The sequence below is a fragment of the Artibeus jamaicensis genome, unplaced genomic scaffold (genome assembly GCF_021234435.1).
Source record: "Artibeus jamaicensis isolate MK-2021 breed Jamaican fruit bat unplaced genomic scaffold, CSHL_Jam_final contig_426, whole genome shotgun sequence".
NCBI classification, from domain to species: Eukaryota; Metazoa; Chordata; class Mammalia; order Chiroptera; family Phyllostomidae; genus Artibeus; species Artibeus jamaicensis.
Genome location: NW_026521826.1, coordinates 271,732 through 289,178, shown reverse-complemented (window position 1 = coordinate 289,178; position 17,447 = coordinate 271,732). Strand labels below are relative to the sequence as shown.

General features: G+C 37.5%; 1 protein-coding gene across 1 annotated transcript in view; it reads right to left on the bottom strand.

Moving 5' to 3' along the window:
• The window catches only part of ST8SIA6 (ST8 alpha-N-acetyl-neuraminide alpha-2,8-sialyltransferase 6), a 132,322-nt gene that overhangs the window by 36,817 nt on the left and 78,058 nt on the right, over positions 1–17,447 (bottom strand). Inside the window, exon 3 of the mRNA XM_037161695.2 lies at positions 4,494–4,580. Coding sequence (XP_037017590.2) covers positions 4,494–4,580 — 87 coding nt within the window. The remainder of the gene's footprint in view (positions 1–4,493; positions 4,581–17,447) is intronic.

Genomic DNA, 17,447 nt, shown 5'->3' with positions numbered 1-17,447 from the left:
AAAGCTTATTAATCTATAAAAAGAGGACAAACACTGTTAAGTGGGAAAAAAGATTGCTGAGCACATAGACTTTTAAAGGGCCATATTTCCTACATAAAGTAACTAAATAGCACTCACCTTTCTTTTTTCTCTTAACATTTATATTTACCCCAAAGAAAATGTCTTCTGCATCTGGCTGTGCCAAGGGCAGCTCAAACACAGCCTGTCCAGAATGAACTCACCTTCTTTTTTTTTAAAATTTTTATTTAGTTATTTTTCAAGTACAGTTTTTTGTCTATTTCTCCCATCCCAGCCGCCCCTGCCCCATGCTCCCCACCTCCCTCCCATCTTCTCAAAAGCAATTTCTGTTTGAAATCTTTCTGCTTGTCATTAGTACCACTATCATCCCAATCAACCGAGCCCAACAGTTAGTTCCATTTCTCTTCAACTCTTTCTTTTTCTTCTCTTTCAGTTAGAAAAGTAGGAATTAATAATCAGCTAAGTCCTGCCAATTCCCAGCCATGTATACGACAGCTATTACTGCCTATGTGATAAGTACTAGAGATACAAAGATAAATAAAACACACTAGGACCCTGAGGAGCTCACAGTCAAGTGTCTCCTCCTTGATATTTTTCCATCTACAACTGATGTTTTAGAGCATCATTCCACAGTCACCTTTCTATAATCTGCCCGGACTGCCTCACCTGCCATCAGTCTATTCATTTCTTTCTAAGACTCCAATTAGAATAACATTTTGCTGACCAATATGTTCTCTAAAATAATAAATTCATGATGTGATTCCCATGCTAGAAATATCGCTGTCAGGTTCTGCATACATTTGGAAAACCTGTGTACTTTACTCTGATAATCAGAGCCCTGTGTATCATTGGGAGCACCCCCACTGACCTATAAGTATCCCCTTTATCACAAACACCACCTAGTATGAATAAGTTCACTGCTTTAGTGAAGCTGGTATTGAAACGTATGCAAGTTTATTTCTGGGCCCATCACTCCTGTAACGCTCTCTCCCTCCCTTTCTACCCACCCTCAGAAGCACAGCACAAGTCCTGCCTCCTCCAACGAAACATTTCAAGAAATGATATCCTGATATAATCCTGATATAGGCACTGATCATACCCTTATATATTGAGGGATTTGTACAAATCACTCATTTTGACACAAAATTCTATTATCTATTCATAGTTTTATTTTTTGTCTCTCCAAACTGGCTACAATTTCTTTGAGGTCATTAAAAACAAACAAACAAACAATCAAACAAAAAACAACCTTGCATTCTCTTTGTTTGCTTTCATGCATTCATTCTTTTATATACATTCCCTGGAGTCTTACACTGCACCCTGCCCTGAACCAGGCTAAAGGGTCTGCTGTGCTTTGACATTGCAAACCTTAAACGAATCTTTGTTGATAAAGAAAATTTATCCCTTCTGCTAGCAAGGGGCATATTTATTTCAGAAAAATAATTCAGAAAAGCTCTCTTATTTTTACATCATGTTACCACAGAAGTTGCATAATTTTTAAATAGCCCCCCAGGTTGCTGCTGAGAGTTGGAGTAGTCAAGCTGCAGATGGATTTAGGAAACATTCACTTGCTCATACTCCTCAGGATTTAAGGTATCTTTCGTAATTCTGAGTAGATGAACATTACCCTCATTTTTAAGCCTCACATTTTACTTTTCTTCAATTTGGTATAAAATGCTAAACATAAATAAAATAGAAAATGATTTAGTTACTTCACATCTATAATAATGAGACATTTCTGCAATACCAGCTTTATAAATAAGCTATAAACTCCCCAGATTTGGCCAGCTGTATTTGTGAAAATTTAGGGAAGTGGGTGGTTTATTATGATTTACTTGCACAGACTTCTCTTGAGGGTTTATATAATTTAGTTTACTAATAGGTCTATAAACATACTTTACAAGAAAATAAATATCCAAGTAAAAGAATAAATATCATCATGACCCTTCTCTTGAATAACAATAAGCAGTAAGTATTATAGCCCCAGATATTTACTTTATAGGGCCTGAGGGATAGCTAGGCCATTGGGTGATTGGCCACGTTGGTTACTGACACACTTTCTATATGGAGATGATACCCAATGGAAAACGGCCATTCTGTCCGCATGCCATCCATCACCTACACAGCTTCTAGCCACCATAACTTGTAGCAGTGACTCTTATGCATGCGGTTTTGGATTTGAAGTGACTCTTGATTTTTATTTTGAAGATAAAGAAAAATAGGAATAGAAAGAAAAAGCCTTTAAAGGGATTTTTTTTTTTATGGAGTCAGACATCCCATGTGCAAACCTACAGAGGAAAAGCAGCTCCAGATGATGGGCTCACCTCCCTCAGTTTCTTCTTCTTCCAGATCTTCTGTAAATTCTCTCTGCCTTGGCAGGGCTCACCAGTGCCCTGGAGCAGGCACTGAGTGTGCTCTGTTTTGTTTGTGTTGTTCTCAGAGGCTTGGTCTGAATCAACTTTAGGGCTGGAAGTAGAAAATCCTCTCCCCTGACTTTGATTATTGGTGTCACTACTCATCTAGTCTTTCCAGCTAATTATCTTGGATTGATTCTCAATAGCTCAATACCGCACTACCTTCCTCTTCCTTTCTGGTCTATTCTGCACATGTAGAAAGGTCTCTCCGAAACAGGTCTTTTGCCACTCTTCGGCCCTGTAATCATTTAGGTTATAGTTGCCGGTGCAACTTTCTATCTGGACTCCTGGTCACTAAGATCTCTCAAATATAGTCTCAAGTAGGACTATGTTTTGGTCTGTTTGACCTGCTATAACAGAACACTATGGCTGGGTGGCTTACAAACAACAGAAATTTATTTCCACAGTTCTGGAGGCTGGGAGGTGAAAGATCAAGTTGCTGGCAGATTCCGTATCGGGTGAGTACCCACTTCCTCGTTCACAGACATCTGTCTTCTTGCTGTCTCCTTATGTGGTAGAATGTTGGAGAGAGCATTTGGGGGTCTCTTTCATGAAATTATTAATTCCATTCATGAGGGATCTACCCTAATAACCTAATCACCTCCCAAAAGACTCACCTCCAAATACTATTACATTAGGTGTTAGGTTTTCGATTTACGACTTTTGAAGGGACACATTCAGAATACAGGGCCTGGCAAAGGTAGGCTTACAGTTGCGAGTACATGAAACACAGAATTTTTTCTTGCATTATTATTTACTAATTATTGTAGTATTTTAGACATGAATAACTGTAAACCTACTTTCCCCCTACTCTGCATAACAGAGTGTAGCATAAAACAACCTGGAAATAAAATAGCTGAACAAGAATCCCTTCCTTCCCTTCATCTTGAATGACAAGAAAGATGCTTAAGGTCATCCAATAGGAAGTCACAATATCCACATGTCTACCATTGGAGGGAAAATATTCTCTTTTAGCTTGGACCCAATCAGGTTTCTTTTTTGCCCAATGAGAGCTGAGCAAAATCCTTCCCAAAATGGCAGCAGAATCAAAGGCTGCTGGTGCAGTGTATACTCACTGGGTTTGGGACAGGCAGAGCCACATCACCATACAAACAAGAAGAGCTGCCTTCCCACAGTAAAGAAAGCCAAGCAGCAGATACCTCTCAGAGAATCTTCAGGGAAAGCAGAGTGTCCTTAGTAAGATTTTTAAAAGACATGATGCTTCAAGTAAGCTTTGAAAATATGAACCAGTAAAAATGAAAATATACTTCTGGATTGTAATAGAATTAAAACCCTTGGAACAAGACAAAAACCTGTGTTGATGCACAGCAAAGAATGAGAATGTGCGCAAAACAAAGCCCAGCAAAGTAGGCCAGGCAACCACGCGACTCTGGCCTACCACCCCCATACGGGCAGTGGCTGGGGGAATGGGTTCCAGATGCGTGACCAGGCGCACTCTGCAGCAAATCACTGTAACAGTTTATCTCTGCCCGGGTGGGCTCCCAGTGGTCTGAGCACAGGACAGTTCGACCACTGACAGCCTGGTCTTGTAAGTCTAATGGCTCCTTGTCATTACCTGAAGCAACTCACACTCCTGAATGTTGCTGGTATTAGAAAGGTAATGAGAAAAATGATAAAAGAATGTGCGGAGAAAAAGACAGACTTTTCATCCTAAAGTGGTGAGATTATAGATATTTTTCCCTTCTATGTTTTCCAAACATTCCTAATGCTAATTACATTTTATTTACAAAATATACAAATAAGCGCCAAATAGAAATGGTACCAAAAAAGCAATATGCTCTAAAACACAATGCAAAGCATTAACAAAAACCTTCTTTTTAAACTTGGGATTTTTATAATTAATTTCAGGAACAAAATTACAAATGTCTACATAAGTGATGGGGATGGAGTGCCATGTGCCTTGAGAGAGAGTCTTAGAATGAAATCATCCTGATTGTCACTCGGTTCTTCCTACTTTTCATTTTAACAACACGTTGCTTATTTTCCCTACAAAACAAATGTACATTTTTATCGCATATTATTTATGATGAAAACTTTTACCTAAATTTCTCATATTCTTCTACTTGTCGTCTCCATGGACAGCTCTGTATGTTTGTGATAATCTGAAGATAGTCATCCTCTGAATACCTAAGAGTCAAATGTTAATGTGGTTAGAAAACAAAGATCTCACAGACTGCTAAACAAATATACACATGTTCTAAAGGATACTTTTCAAATATATTTATTTTAATCCTCTAAATATTTCTATAATAAGGGAAAGTAAAAATAAATAAATATCAACCCACTTCAAAACTCCTAGGAACATAAAATTCATAAAGAACTATGCTGATTTAGGAATGTGTAATTTGCACATAAGTCACAGCTAGTATTACAAACAAACTGTGAGAGCATACCAACTCACATGTCCTATGGCCACTTCATCTTAGCTTTAACTCACTGACAAATATATTTTTATAGATGTTTATCATAAGTATATAGTTTATCACTTTTTCAGAGTCAATACATTTATCTTATGATATATAGATCGAATTTCCCCCAAATAATTATCTTCCATTTTAATTCTAAACAGTACATTAAAAACCCAGATTCGGCTCGATTAAGAGTGTTGTACATTGGCATAAAAATCTATAGGCACCATGGTACAGTTTGGCAGGATCTCTGTACCCAATAAATTTCCTTCTACCTAAAATTCCATCATTAGGTATTAATTCCCTTATTCACAGAATAGCCTGTAGTCTTTAAGGGTTACCATTTAAAATGCAAATATCCTTTTGGGTAATAAAAAACCCGTAAATTTTCTTTCAATTAATATCTTAGTCATTAGTTGTCAGATATTTGAGAGTAAGGGTCTTCAACAAGAAGATAGAATATATGTTGGTGAGAGAGAGGGAAAGGAAAAGAACAGTAAAGAACCTTGTCAGGAAAATCGTTCCCCTTCCCCATCCAGAAAAATGCAGACCCTCCAAAGTCATCTCGGAAAGGAAGTATGGGTGGTAGGTGGGGAAGGTAGTCAACCAAGGAACTCCATTACCCTTGAAATTTACCTACTTTTTGGGTTTCTCTCTCTTCACATTGCTGACAAAGTTAATAAAATATATTTCCCTCAGTTCCCATTGGCCCAATTAAGACATCTAAGAAATCTTGAAAAAAAATATCTAAAAATAAAGAAGAAGCAAAGGAAATTTAAAGATCTAGAATAGCCAACAGAATTTGAAAATTAACAAGTTTGGAAGAATTGTACTATCTGATTTCAGGACTTACTACAGTGCTACAATAATCAGAGCAGAGTCTTATTTATGTCATGACAGAAAAAAATTACTGAAGAATTACAAAATCTAGAAATAAAGCTTTTCAACAAGGATATTCAACAGAAAAAGAGTATTTCTTTCAAGAAATATTACTAAAATGATTGTATAGGTAACTATTTTTTTTAAAGATGTGTTTATCTATTTTTCAGAGAGAGGGGAAAGGAAAAAGAAAGAGAGGGAGAGAAACATTCATGTGTGGTTCTCCTTATGTGAAGGTAGGAACCTGGCCTGCAATCCAGGCGTGTGCCTTAACTGGGATTGAACCATTGACCTTTTGGTTAGCAGGCCCATGCTCAATCCACTAAGCTATACCAGCCAGGGCCAGGTAGGTAACTATTTTAAGAGTCCTCAACCTTTACCTCACTCCATCTACAAATATGAACTCAAATTTCACCATTAATCTAAATATAAGGAACTTCTGCCCAAGATGAAGGCATAGGTAGATATACTTGCCTCCTCGCACAACCAAAAGAAGGAAAACAACAAATTTAAAAACAAAAAATAACCAAACTGCCAGAAAAATTGAACTGTATGGAGGCCCAACAACCAAGGAGTTAAAGAAGAAACATTCATCCAGACCAGTAGGAGGGGCAGAGATAGGCAGATGGGATGGGGAAGACTTGCCAAAAAGGTGGCTGGAGGACCAGGGTGGGTAAAGAGGCAACTGTAGGACCAGGAGGTCTCACATTTGCATGCAGATAACCTGGAATGAACAACTGGGGAGAGAGACAGACTGTGCAACCCAGGGTTCCAGCGTGGGGAAATAAAGCCTGAAAACATGTGACTGAAAACACCTGTGGGGGTGTTGAGGTGGCAGGAGAGACTTCCAGTTCACAGGAGAGTTCATTGGAGAGACTCACAGAGTCCTAGAATGTACACAAAACCACCCACCCCAGAATCAGCACCAGAAGGGATGAATTTGCTTGTGGGTAGTAGAAGAAGTGACTGAAAGCCAGCAGAGAGCTGAGAAAGTGACATTGTTCCTCTCAGACCACATACAGCACCACAACATAGTTACATGGGTTGCCTGCCCTGGTGAACACCTGAGGCTCCACCCTTTACCACATAACAGGCATACCAAGACAAAAAATATGGCCCAAATGAAAGAACAGTTCAAAGCTCCAGAAAAGTACAACTAAGTGATGAGGAGATAGCCAACTCATCAGATGCACAGTTCAACACTGTAATCAGGATGCTCACAGAAATGGTTGCGTATGGTCACAAAATAGAGGAAAAAGTGAAGACTATGAAAAGTGAAATAAAGAAAAATGTATAGGGAAACAACACTGAAGGAAAAAAAACAGGACTCAGAACAATAGTTTGGACCCGAAGGAAGAAATAAACATTCAACCAGAACAGAATGAAGAAACAAGAATTCAAAAAAGATGAAGAGAGGCTTAGGAACCTCTGGGACAACTTTAAATGTTCCAACATCCTAATCATAGGGGAGAAGAGGAAAAACAAGAAATTGAAAACTTATTTGAACAAATAATGAAGGAGAACTTCCCTAATCTGGCATAGAAAATAGACTTCCAGGAAGTCCAGGAAGCTCAGAGAGTCCCCATAAAATTGGACCCAAAGAAGCACATACCAAAGCACATCATAATTACATTATCCAAGATTAAAATGAAGGAGAGAATCTTAAAGGCAGCAAAAGAAAATAAGATAGTTACCTATAAAGGAGTTCCAATAGGACTCTCAGTGGATTTCTCAAAAGAAACTTTGCAGTCAAGAAGGGGCTGGAAATAAATATTGGAAGTCATGAAAGGCAAGGACCTACAACCAAGATTATTCTATCCAGCAAAGCTTTCATTTAGAATGGAAGGGTAGATAAAGTGCTTCCAAGATAAGATCAAGTTAAAGGTGTTCATCATCGCCAAGCCCTTATATTTGAAAAGTTAAAGGGACTTATCTAAGAAAAAGAAGATAAAAAATACAAACAGTAAAAGGACAACAAACTCATGACTATCAACAACTGAACCTAAAAGAACAAAAACAAACTAAGCAAACAACTAGAACACGGACAGATTCACACAAATAGTGATCACATGGAGGGTTATCAGCAGGGAGGGGGAAAATGAAAGAAAAGGTACAGATGATAAGGTACAAAATAGACAGGGGGAGGTTAAGAACAGTATGGGAAATGGAGAAGCCAAAGAACTTAATATGTATGACCCATGGACATGAACTAAGGAGGGGAAATGATGGTGGGAGGTGGAGTACAGAGAGAAGGGGAATAAAGGGGAGAAAAATGGGACAACTGTAATAGCATAACCAATAAAATACATGTTTTAAAAAATCTAAATATAAGAACTAAAATCAGAAAATTTCTAGATAAAAACAAAAATTTTAATGATCTTGAGTTTTGTATATATATGCACAAAAGGTACAAAGTATAAGACATCTATAAATTAAACCTCATCAACATTAAAAGTTTACTTTTCAAAATAAAACACTGTAAAGAAAATGAAAACACAAGTCACAGACAAGAAAAAATACTTACACAACACATACCTGATAAAGAACTGGTATCCAGAGTATATAAAAAGAACTGAAGAGACTTTGTTTGGGGCAATGGGCATGCAACGTGATATACAGATGAGGTTTTATTGAGTTGTACACTTGAAAGATGTATGGTTTTGTGAACCAATGTCACCCCCCCAAATTCAATTAAAATGATAAAATAAAAATAAAAGAAGAACTCTCTATTTTCTAAAAATTACTAGAAAAAAACTCAAGGATAGGACAAACAACCCAATCAAAAATTGGGCAAAAGATTTGAATATACTCTACTAAAGATGATAATCAGGTGGCAAATCAACACATGAAAAGATGGTCAATAACATTAGTTACTAGGGAAATGTAAATTAAATCACAATGAGATTCCACAGCATGTTTTACATGATGAAATATGGTAACTAAAATTGAAAAGACAGACCATACTGAGTTTGGCAAGAAGTGAAGTAACTGGAACTTTCATACACTACTGGTGAGGATGTACATTGAGAAACCATTTGGTGGTTTCTTCAAAATATTTATACTTACCATGTAAGCCAGCTATTCTACTCTTATGTATTTATTGAAAAGAAATGAAATTTTATGACCACACAAACACTTGTACACTAATGTTCATAGCAGCTTTATTTGTAAAAGCTCCAAATCAAAAATAATCTAAATGTCCATTCAGAGGTGAATGGATAAACAAATTGTATATGCATGCTATGGAATATTGTTACTTTTATTTACTGATAAAAAGGAATGAATTATTGTCACCTACAAAAACATAGATCAATCTCACATTAATTATGCTAGATGAAACAAGCCAGGCAAAAAAAAAAAGAGTACTCAATATAGATTCCATTCCAGGAAATGGAAACCAGTGTATGGTGACAGAAGGCATATCAGGGGTTACCTGGAAATGAAAGCTGCCACTCAGTGGTAGGAAGGAATGGATGAATACAGCACAATAAACCTTTGGTGGGTGGTGGGCATGTTCATATTTGATGGGAGTGTGTACACCAATGGGGTTGGTGTACACATATGCCAAGACTCTTCACATTGTACATTTAAGCTATAGCTTGTTATACGTTATTTATAACTGAGGAAACTTTCAAATATCTATTAGTGAGCTAAAAATTACAATTTCACTGGTGATATAACTAATAGGCCATATCCATCAACCATTGTTAAGGATCAAATATATGAAATTCAAAATTCTACTTACCATAAACTTACAGTATATTTAAGTAAACCTACAGTAATACTTAAGTAAGTATTTAATATGCTAATTAAAAATTTTATTTTACAATTACAGTTGACATGTAATATTACTGGGTTGGCTAAAAAGTCCATGACTTTTTCATAAAATAAAAGACACATTTTTCATTTTCACCGATAACTTTATTGATTTGGATATTTTCAATATGTTGGCATTCTCCTGTGTGGTATAACACTGATTGTTCTCTATGTCTTGATTTGATTGCTATCATCTTCAACTAGTCTACCAAACCATGGAGCATTGTCCAGTGAGAAATCTCCAGCAGAAAACTTTGCAAACCACTTTTGACACATTTGATAAGTCATAGCACCTTCTTTATATACTGCACAAATCATTTTTGCATTTCAGTTGTTTTTACCTTTCTTGAAATAATAAAACATAATATCTTGAAAATGTTGCATATTTTCTCCCATCTTCAATATTGAAATGGCTACCCCAAAATTCACTAATTTTCATAAAATTTTAAAAAATGCACTCTGATATGACAACTGTCACAATACAATCTAACAAAATTGTTTTGAAGTTAAAGACAACTAAGCACTACTAAAGCCATCTTATGGAAAAAACCAAATGAACTTTTTGGCCAGCCCAATATATTAATTTTAGGTGAACAACATAGTGATTAGACATTATGTACCTTCAAAAGTAATCACCCTGATAAGTCTAGTACCCATCTGACACCTTATGTAGTTTTTAAAATGTTATTGACTATATTCCCTATGCTGTACTTTACATCCCATGACTGTCTTAATAATTGGCAATGTCCTTCTTAATCTCTTTACCCTTTTCATGAGGAATTTTCTGGATAGCTAATAAGCTGTGACTTCCTATATGCTCTCAGTGCCTTGACCAATACTTTTATTATAGTCTTTCTCACATTGAATTTTGCTTTGTATTTACATGTTGGCTTCCCTTTCTCTACTGTCCCTTTCCCTCCAGGACCCTCAAAGACTAAATATTTCTAGCCTAACAATCTCCAGCTGATTGTTCTTGCTAACACAGGAAATACATGTTTAAATATAATAAATATGAATTATAATGAGGTCATAAACTACACTGAGTAAGTTCAAAACACCATTTACCAAGTCTACGGATCATAGCTTCTATCTAATAACTGTCCCTAGTGCTGACTTTTTTACTCACTCTTCCTATTCACAACTATAGTAAAGACTTGCCCCCGCTCCTTCAGTGGGTTGGCTGAGAGCACTCACATTGGAGCTCAGCAGCTACTCAGTCACTTCCACCAGTCCACTAACCCAACTTTTCCTTCCTACTTCCCCAATTTCTTAGCATAAACTAAAAGGGGTGTTCATGTGTGTGTATCCTGTTAAACTTTTACCCTTTGGTTAATGAGGAAGCCATATGTTGACTGCCCCATTTTCATGTTTGAACTTCCTCAACAGTGATCAGTGTTGAATTTGCTGGTGATTTCACACAGGAAATGGTGGAAAAGGGTTACACTGCTAGGTAGTAGAGCTCTAACCTCTGCAACTTTTAAAAGCAAAAAATACAGTAATTTCTAGCCCTGGCTGGTGTAGCTCAGTGGATTGAGCACGGGCCTGTGAACCAGACAATCGTGGTTTGATTCCCAGTGAGGGCACATGCCTGGGTTGCAGGCCGGTTCCCTGCAGGCCAGTTCCCAGCAGGGGACGCATGAAAGGCAACCATACATTGATGTTTCTCTCCCTCACTCCTTCCCTTCCCATTTAAAGATAAATAAATAAAATCTTAAAAAATACAATAATTCCCTATGTTGTTTTGAACAGCTCTTGAACTTGAGAGCAACCTCTTCTCTCAGCCTTCTTTGTTGGCACAAGATGGGTGTGGGATCCTCTCTTCCCTCTCTCCATACTTTCTGTCTCATTATTGTGCTCAGACTAGCTCATAGAAGCTTGTGAGAGCTGCCTGTGAAAGTTATGTTGTGAGCAGGTTGTAAAATCCCTGGTAGCCTGAAATTGGCCAGGGTAGAAGTATTTACACTACAAGAATCAGCAAATGTGACAGTCAGGGATCCCTCCTCCCCAACATACTTGTTAAACGTGAACCAGGGTGGTACTGCTCCAACACATCACTACAGTTGGGCAACCTGTTGGCCTGACTTACAGATTTTCGCTCTTCCTTCAGCTGGAGCCTTACAGAGGCCTGCCGAGAAGGCCAGGTGAGACTTCGCTGCCACCTGCCTTACCAAGCAACACTGCCCCACCAAGCAACACTGCCCCAGACTGGCCCTAAGTTTCAGTCAAACAAACCTGTCATTTTAGCTTCAAATAGCAACTACTGTCTCGGGAAATTAAAGGTGTCTTTTTTCTGCCAAGATTTTGAGCAAATGCTCTTAAGTATGTTATGCTTTTACTTTGGCTTCTCTGAAAAGCAGAGTTTAGGTCATTTTGAAATCACTCTCGCCTTTATATCAAGCTCAGTCTAGAACATTCAAATTCCTACACACTGCCAACTAGAATAAAGCTGTCTTGTAAAATATAGATAATCTTTAAAACATTTTTGTTTTAGCAATATATATCCCTTTATAACTTGTAGGTGGCTCCAGTTTTACTTAATATGGAAAGATGCCAATCATATCTAATTTTACTAGTAAGTTAGCTGCATAAAGAGGCTTACGACTTTACAGCCACTGATATTTAAAACCAAGTCAATGGATTATAGTAAGCATAACTATTACAAAAGAAGAATTATTCCTGGCCAAATTATAATCAGAAGACAGTACTCAAACTACTTACTTCCTGAAGTTGCTGGGTTCAAAGAATTTTTTAATGTTCAATTAGGAATAAAGTATTATCCTCTGATATAGTAAAAGGGAGATTAAAGAAGAAATAACAAAAGGATTTTTTCCTGGATGCTTGCTCTTTTCTACTGAAAAATATATATATCACCAACCAGTTATTTTAGAAAATTGAGATTGCCACACTTCTATGGTGATTTGTAAGGTAAGAATATAGCTGGGTTGAAAAACCATCTGAGAAGGAGAGATCACATGTACGCTACAAGTGTGAGCTTGTTTGCGGGATAAATGTGTCTCTATCAAAGTTTCCTGGTAAGTAAAATGCTCTAAATCACATCATACTTCCTTCAAATTTACATTTACAAGTGGCTTTCAGTTATAAAGTAGAGCTCCCACCTCACAATCTTGAAGGGCAGCGATTCCTATGATATTAGCCCAGTTTTTATGGATGAAAAAACTAGGAGTTCTGAGACAACAAACAGCTTCTCAATATTGTGTTGTAAGTGGATAAGCTGAGAATTAATTCATGTATTTTGATTCACAGTCTGGCTCTCTTGCTAGTATATCATGCTGCATCTCATCTATTTTCATAATGAAACTGAAAATTAATTCCATCACAAACATTTTCTGGTCCTAAGACATACAATACATCATGCTAAATAATGCAGTAGTTATTTCCAAAAGAATAAATAATGTGTATTTAAAATATTATTAATAATAATCAAAATGAGATACAAATTATAAATAATATACTAAATGATACTAAGTAAATATTATATTAAAATTTAAAATATTTTTTGGGAAACTTCTCTATGGAGATGAAGACCCACATGCTGTGACTAGTTTTATCTCAATTAAGATATAAATAGGGGTTTTTAAAAACTGTAATATATATTTAATTAAGTTAATCATTAAATATGTACTGGGTACTCATTAGATGCCTAGAAGTTATCTTGAGGATATTCATTCATTAGTACCATTTAAGCAGCTGAGATAGTGATTTTGTTTCCTATAACATCTCTTCATAATGAAAGCCAACCTTTTTTGTCTACTGAAATGGGCAGGGTTACTCCAATATTCTTAAGTCAGATTTCTAAGTGATGTTCTGTGTAGATTAAATAGTCTTTTGTAGCTAGCCTTTGAACCCCCTGAAGAGCTTAGATCTACATGAAATTCTTTAAATTAATATAGTCCTATAAGATTTTCAATCAATATAGCCAATCATTTCCACTAAGAAATACTTTTTAAAGGAAAGGTTTATGAGTGTCTAACAGCTAACAAAGATAAGTGTATAGCAGGTTGACTGAGATGAACTCTGAATAGTGTTGACATGCTGACATTTCATCCACTAAAAGCAGAAGGTTTCAATTTACATTGTTCTCAACTCTGCTTGACAGGAACTTCTAATTAGAATCCTGTGGTTATCATCCATTGGCAGAGGAGAAAGGAATCTCAAACTTTTATTCATTCCATACCTTCTAGCGTCCCTTTGACAAGTCAAATGTTCCAAAACTGCATCAGGAATTAACTCCTACCTATAATGCCAATGTTCTTCAGAGCCCCAGTGAAATCTCTCCATTTCCACATTTGAGAAGGCAGACAATGGTTTTTATTTTAAAGAACACTTTCTCTACCCTACACAACTAGCCTTTGGGGTTTTTATATTAATTACATGTTTGAGCTACATGCTATGAAATACTATAAGCAGAGATTAACCTTAGACTGAGAGAGAAAGGGAGCGGGATGTGGAACAGTAAAGATGGCACAGGTTGCTGCAGGTAGCACAGCTGGGCTAGCCGCAGGGCCAGGGCAGGAAAGCTGTCAGCACCCTAAGGCAATGGGCTGCCCCAGAGGAGCTGGTGCTCTGGGTGCGGAACAAGACTGCCGGACAGGAGTGGTGGTCTTTTGTAAAGGATGCAGTCACCCTACGCCAAGCCCACACAAAGGCAGATTCAGGGGTCTGAATACCCAACCTTTTCTGTTCCTGTATGCTGACCATAACCAGAAGCCAAAGGTTACGAGTTCAAACACTGTAGCCCCAATAGTCAGCCTACTACAGCATGCGATAAGAACAGAAGGGTAGCAAGCAGGTCTGAAAGGTTAAAAAGGAATATATTCCACAGGTGGGAACTTATTCATGACTCGTACTTATCAGGATGATTTAGAGTAACTGAACTTACTTCACTGGGCTAGTTTTATATAATGCCAAAGCAAGGTAGTACCTCAGAGGAAGGAAAAAAGGATCTCTTTCACGAGGATCAACAACATGCAAATACATCACCAGGACAGAAAGAATGAATAAACAAAGGATGAAGTGTCATTTAAGATTTTCACATTTCCTCTCCAACACAATCACTGTAACATTTCCGAAGATGAAAAAATGATTGCCCACTGTTCAAGCCTACAGAAAGAAATCTCCAGAAATAAAAGGATATCCAGAGATGAAAACACAAACAGGAATCTAATACTATCAATTTTTAAACACAGAATCCCATAGATTAAAAACTTTGAAAGAACCAATAAATTTAGGGTTCCTCTATTTCTTTAAGAGTCATATTTTACAGAGTGAGTTACAGTAGTGAAGGAACTAGCTGTAGACAGTATACCGGGTAAGGTTTCTAAGCCATATATGAGTGGCTATAACTCTTTGCCTTTTAAGTCCTTCTGACTGACATAAGCAGAATTGTTCTTCCCCTCTTCTGTGCCCTTGCACCATCCAAACCTTCTATATATCTCTTCATCACTTATCCTTTTGTTTTCACATACTCAATAAATACTTATTGGGCATCTGCTACGTGCAAGGTACTGTGCTAGTAAGCAATAATACGATAATGAACAAAATAGATTTTCTAAAAGCATGCTCTCAAAACATTTGTATTGTATTAGGGGATGATTGACAATAAACAAAATGGATGGGCTAAATAGTCTTCTCCAAAGTTCATGTGCTGAGGACCCAGTACCTCAGACTGTGGCTCTGTTTGAAGATAGGCCCTTTGAAAAGGAGATTAGTCAAAATGAGGCCATTAAAGGTGGCCCTGATTCAAGCTGACTGATGTTCTTACAAGAAAAGGAAGTCTGTAGGTACAGAGAGACACCGGGAGTGTGGCACACACAGAGAGGACATGTGAGGACACAGTGAGAATGTAGCCATTCTCTTAAGCCATTCTTAAGAGAAACCAAACCTGCCAACACCTTGATTTTGGACTTTTAGCCCCCAGAACTGTGAAAAAATTAATTTCTGTTGTTTAAGCCATCTAGTTTATAGTGATTTGTTATGGCAACCCTAGCAAGCGAATACACCAAATAATATGTAAATTAATAGCAGGTGGAAGTACAATGTAGTTAGTATGGTGAAGAAAATGCAAGAAAAGAGGGAATGAAAGCAGGTGACATAGGTAGGGCGTCTGCAAAGAGATCACGTGGAGCTAGTAGCTTGGCACAGCCTTGAACAAGGTGATCAAGTAGGCTGTGCACATATCGGGGTGTGGGGATGGGAGAGCGTTCTTGGCAAAGGGAATGGCAAGTGCAAAGGTCTGAGGTAGAGGCAGGGATGGCATGTCCAAGGACAAAGAAGATCACTAGGGAGGCTGGAAACATCCACTACTCACTAATGAACCCCCTCATAAGGGTGGCAGGGGATGAGGTCAGAATGGTACTGAGAAAGCTGATGGGATAGGTTTCAAAGTGTGGACCTCGAGCAAGCAGTACAGGCATCGCACAGTCGTACTGTCAGCAGTGCAGAGTGTCAGCCCCTTCCAGACCCACAGAATCAGAATCTGTATTAAAGTAAAATCCCAAGTGATTCCTAGGCCATTAAGGTATTTAACAGCTTTATGGAGGTATAACTCATATACCATACAATTCACCCATTTAAAGTATACAACTCAGTGATTTTTAGAGTATTCACAGGTGTGTACAACCACCACTACAGTCAATTTTGAAACATTTTATCATCTCAGAAAGAAAGCCTGTATACTTTTAGGATGACAAAATTGCTTTCTTTATTTCTATTAACATTTTTCTGGTTGCAGTTTCCAGGATATGCCTTTTCCCATACTTTTACTTTCCATCTGTTTATATCTTTGAATAAAAGTATATCTCCTATAAGTAGTATAGAGTTGGATGGTGCTTTTAATCCAGTCTGAGAATCACTGGCTCTTTAATCCATTCACATTTAATGCTATTGTTAGGTAGTTATTTACCTCTGACACTTTACTTTCTGTCTTTACATGTAGCAGATATTTTTTGTTCTTCTAGTCTTCCATTGTATCATTTTTTTGGCTTATGTGAATATTTTCTAATGTAGCATCTTAGTGTATTTAATAATTTTCAACTACTGTTTTACTGGTTTGGTTTAGAATTACCATATATGAGGCTTGTCCAGGAAGCATCCAGCCACATAATATGAAAAATCGAGACATTTACTGAAGAAGGTACAAGATACAAGAAACCTTTTACATAGGACAGTGACTCCTCAGTCCCCTTCAAAGTAGGCACCTTGGGACCTCACACAGTTCTCCCAATCACTATCAGCTGCCTGGTTGTATTTTCCTGAATCTCATTGGTGGTCTGACATCTCTTCCTTTTCAAAGGTGATTTTAGTTTTGGGAAAAACCAGAAGTCACAGGGTACCAAATCTGGGCTGTAGGAGAGCTGAGTCACCTGGGTGATTTGATGTTTCACCAAAAACTCTGCATGAGATCTAATGCATGAGTGAGTGTATCATCATGATGGAGCTGCCAATCACCAGGTGCCCATAGCTGTGGCCTTCTGAATCATTTGAATAGTGTCTGTGGAGGAATGTTCGAGCTTAACACAAAATTTGATGTAGGTTTGTTGCTCTACTCACTCAGTCATTTTGAATACAATGCCCGCACAGTATATATATTCACTGAATGGCATCTACCGCCTCCACTGACTAGTACAGTGAAGTCATCATTGTTCATGTGTGCACATTCCAGTCCACTCTCCTTGGCTGCCAGTTTACATTGATGTTGTGAAAACCCTTCTCACTATATTCACAGTGGCTGGACTTTTTCTGGGCAGACCTCATATATAAACTCTTCAGAATCAGCTTCCAATTTATACAAGTTTAATTGTACTGCTATATAGAGATAGTACTCTTATATAGCTCTGTTTTCATTTGTTTTTTGTGGAATTTTTGTTACATA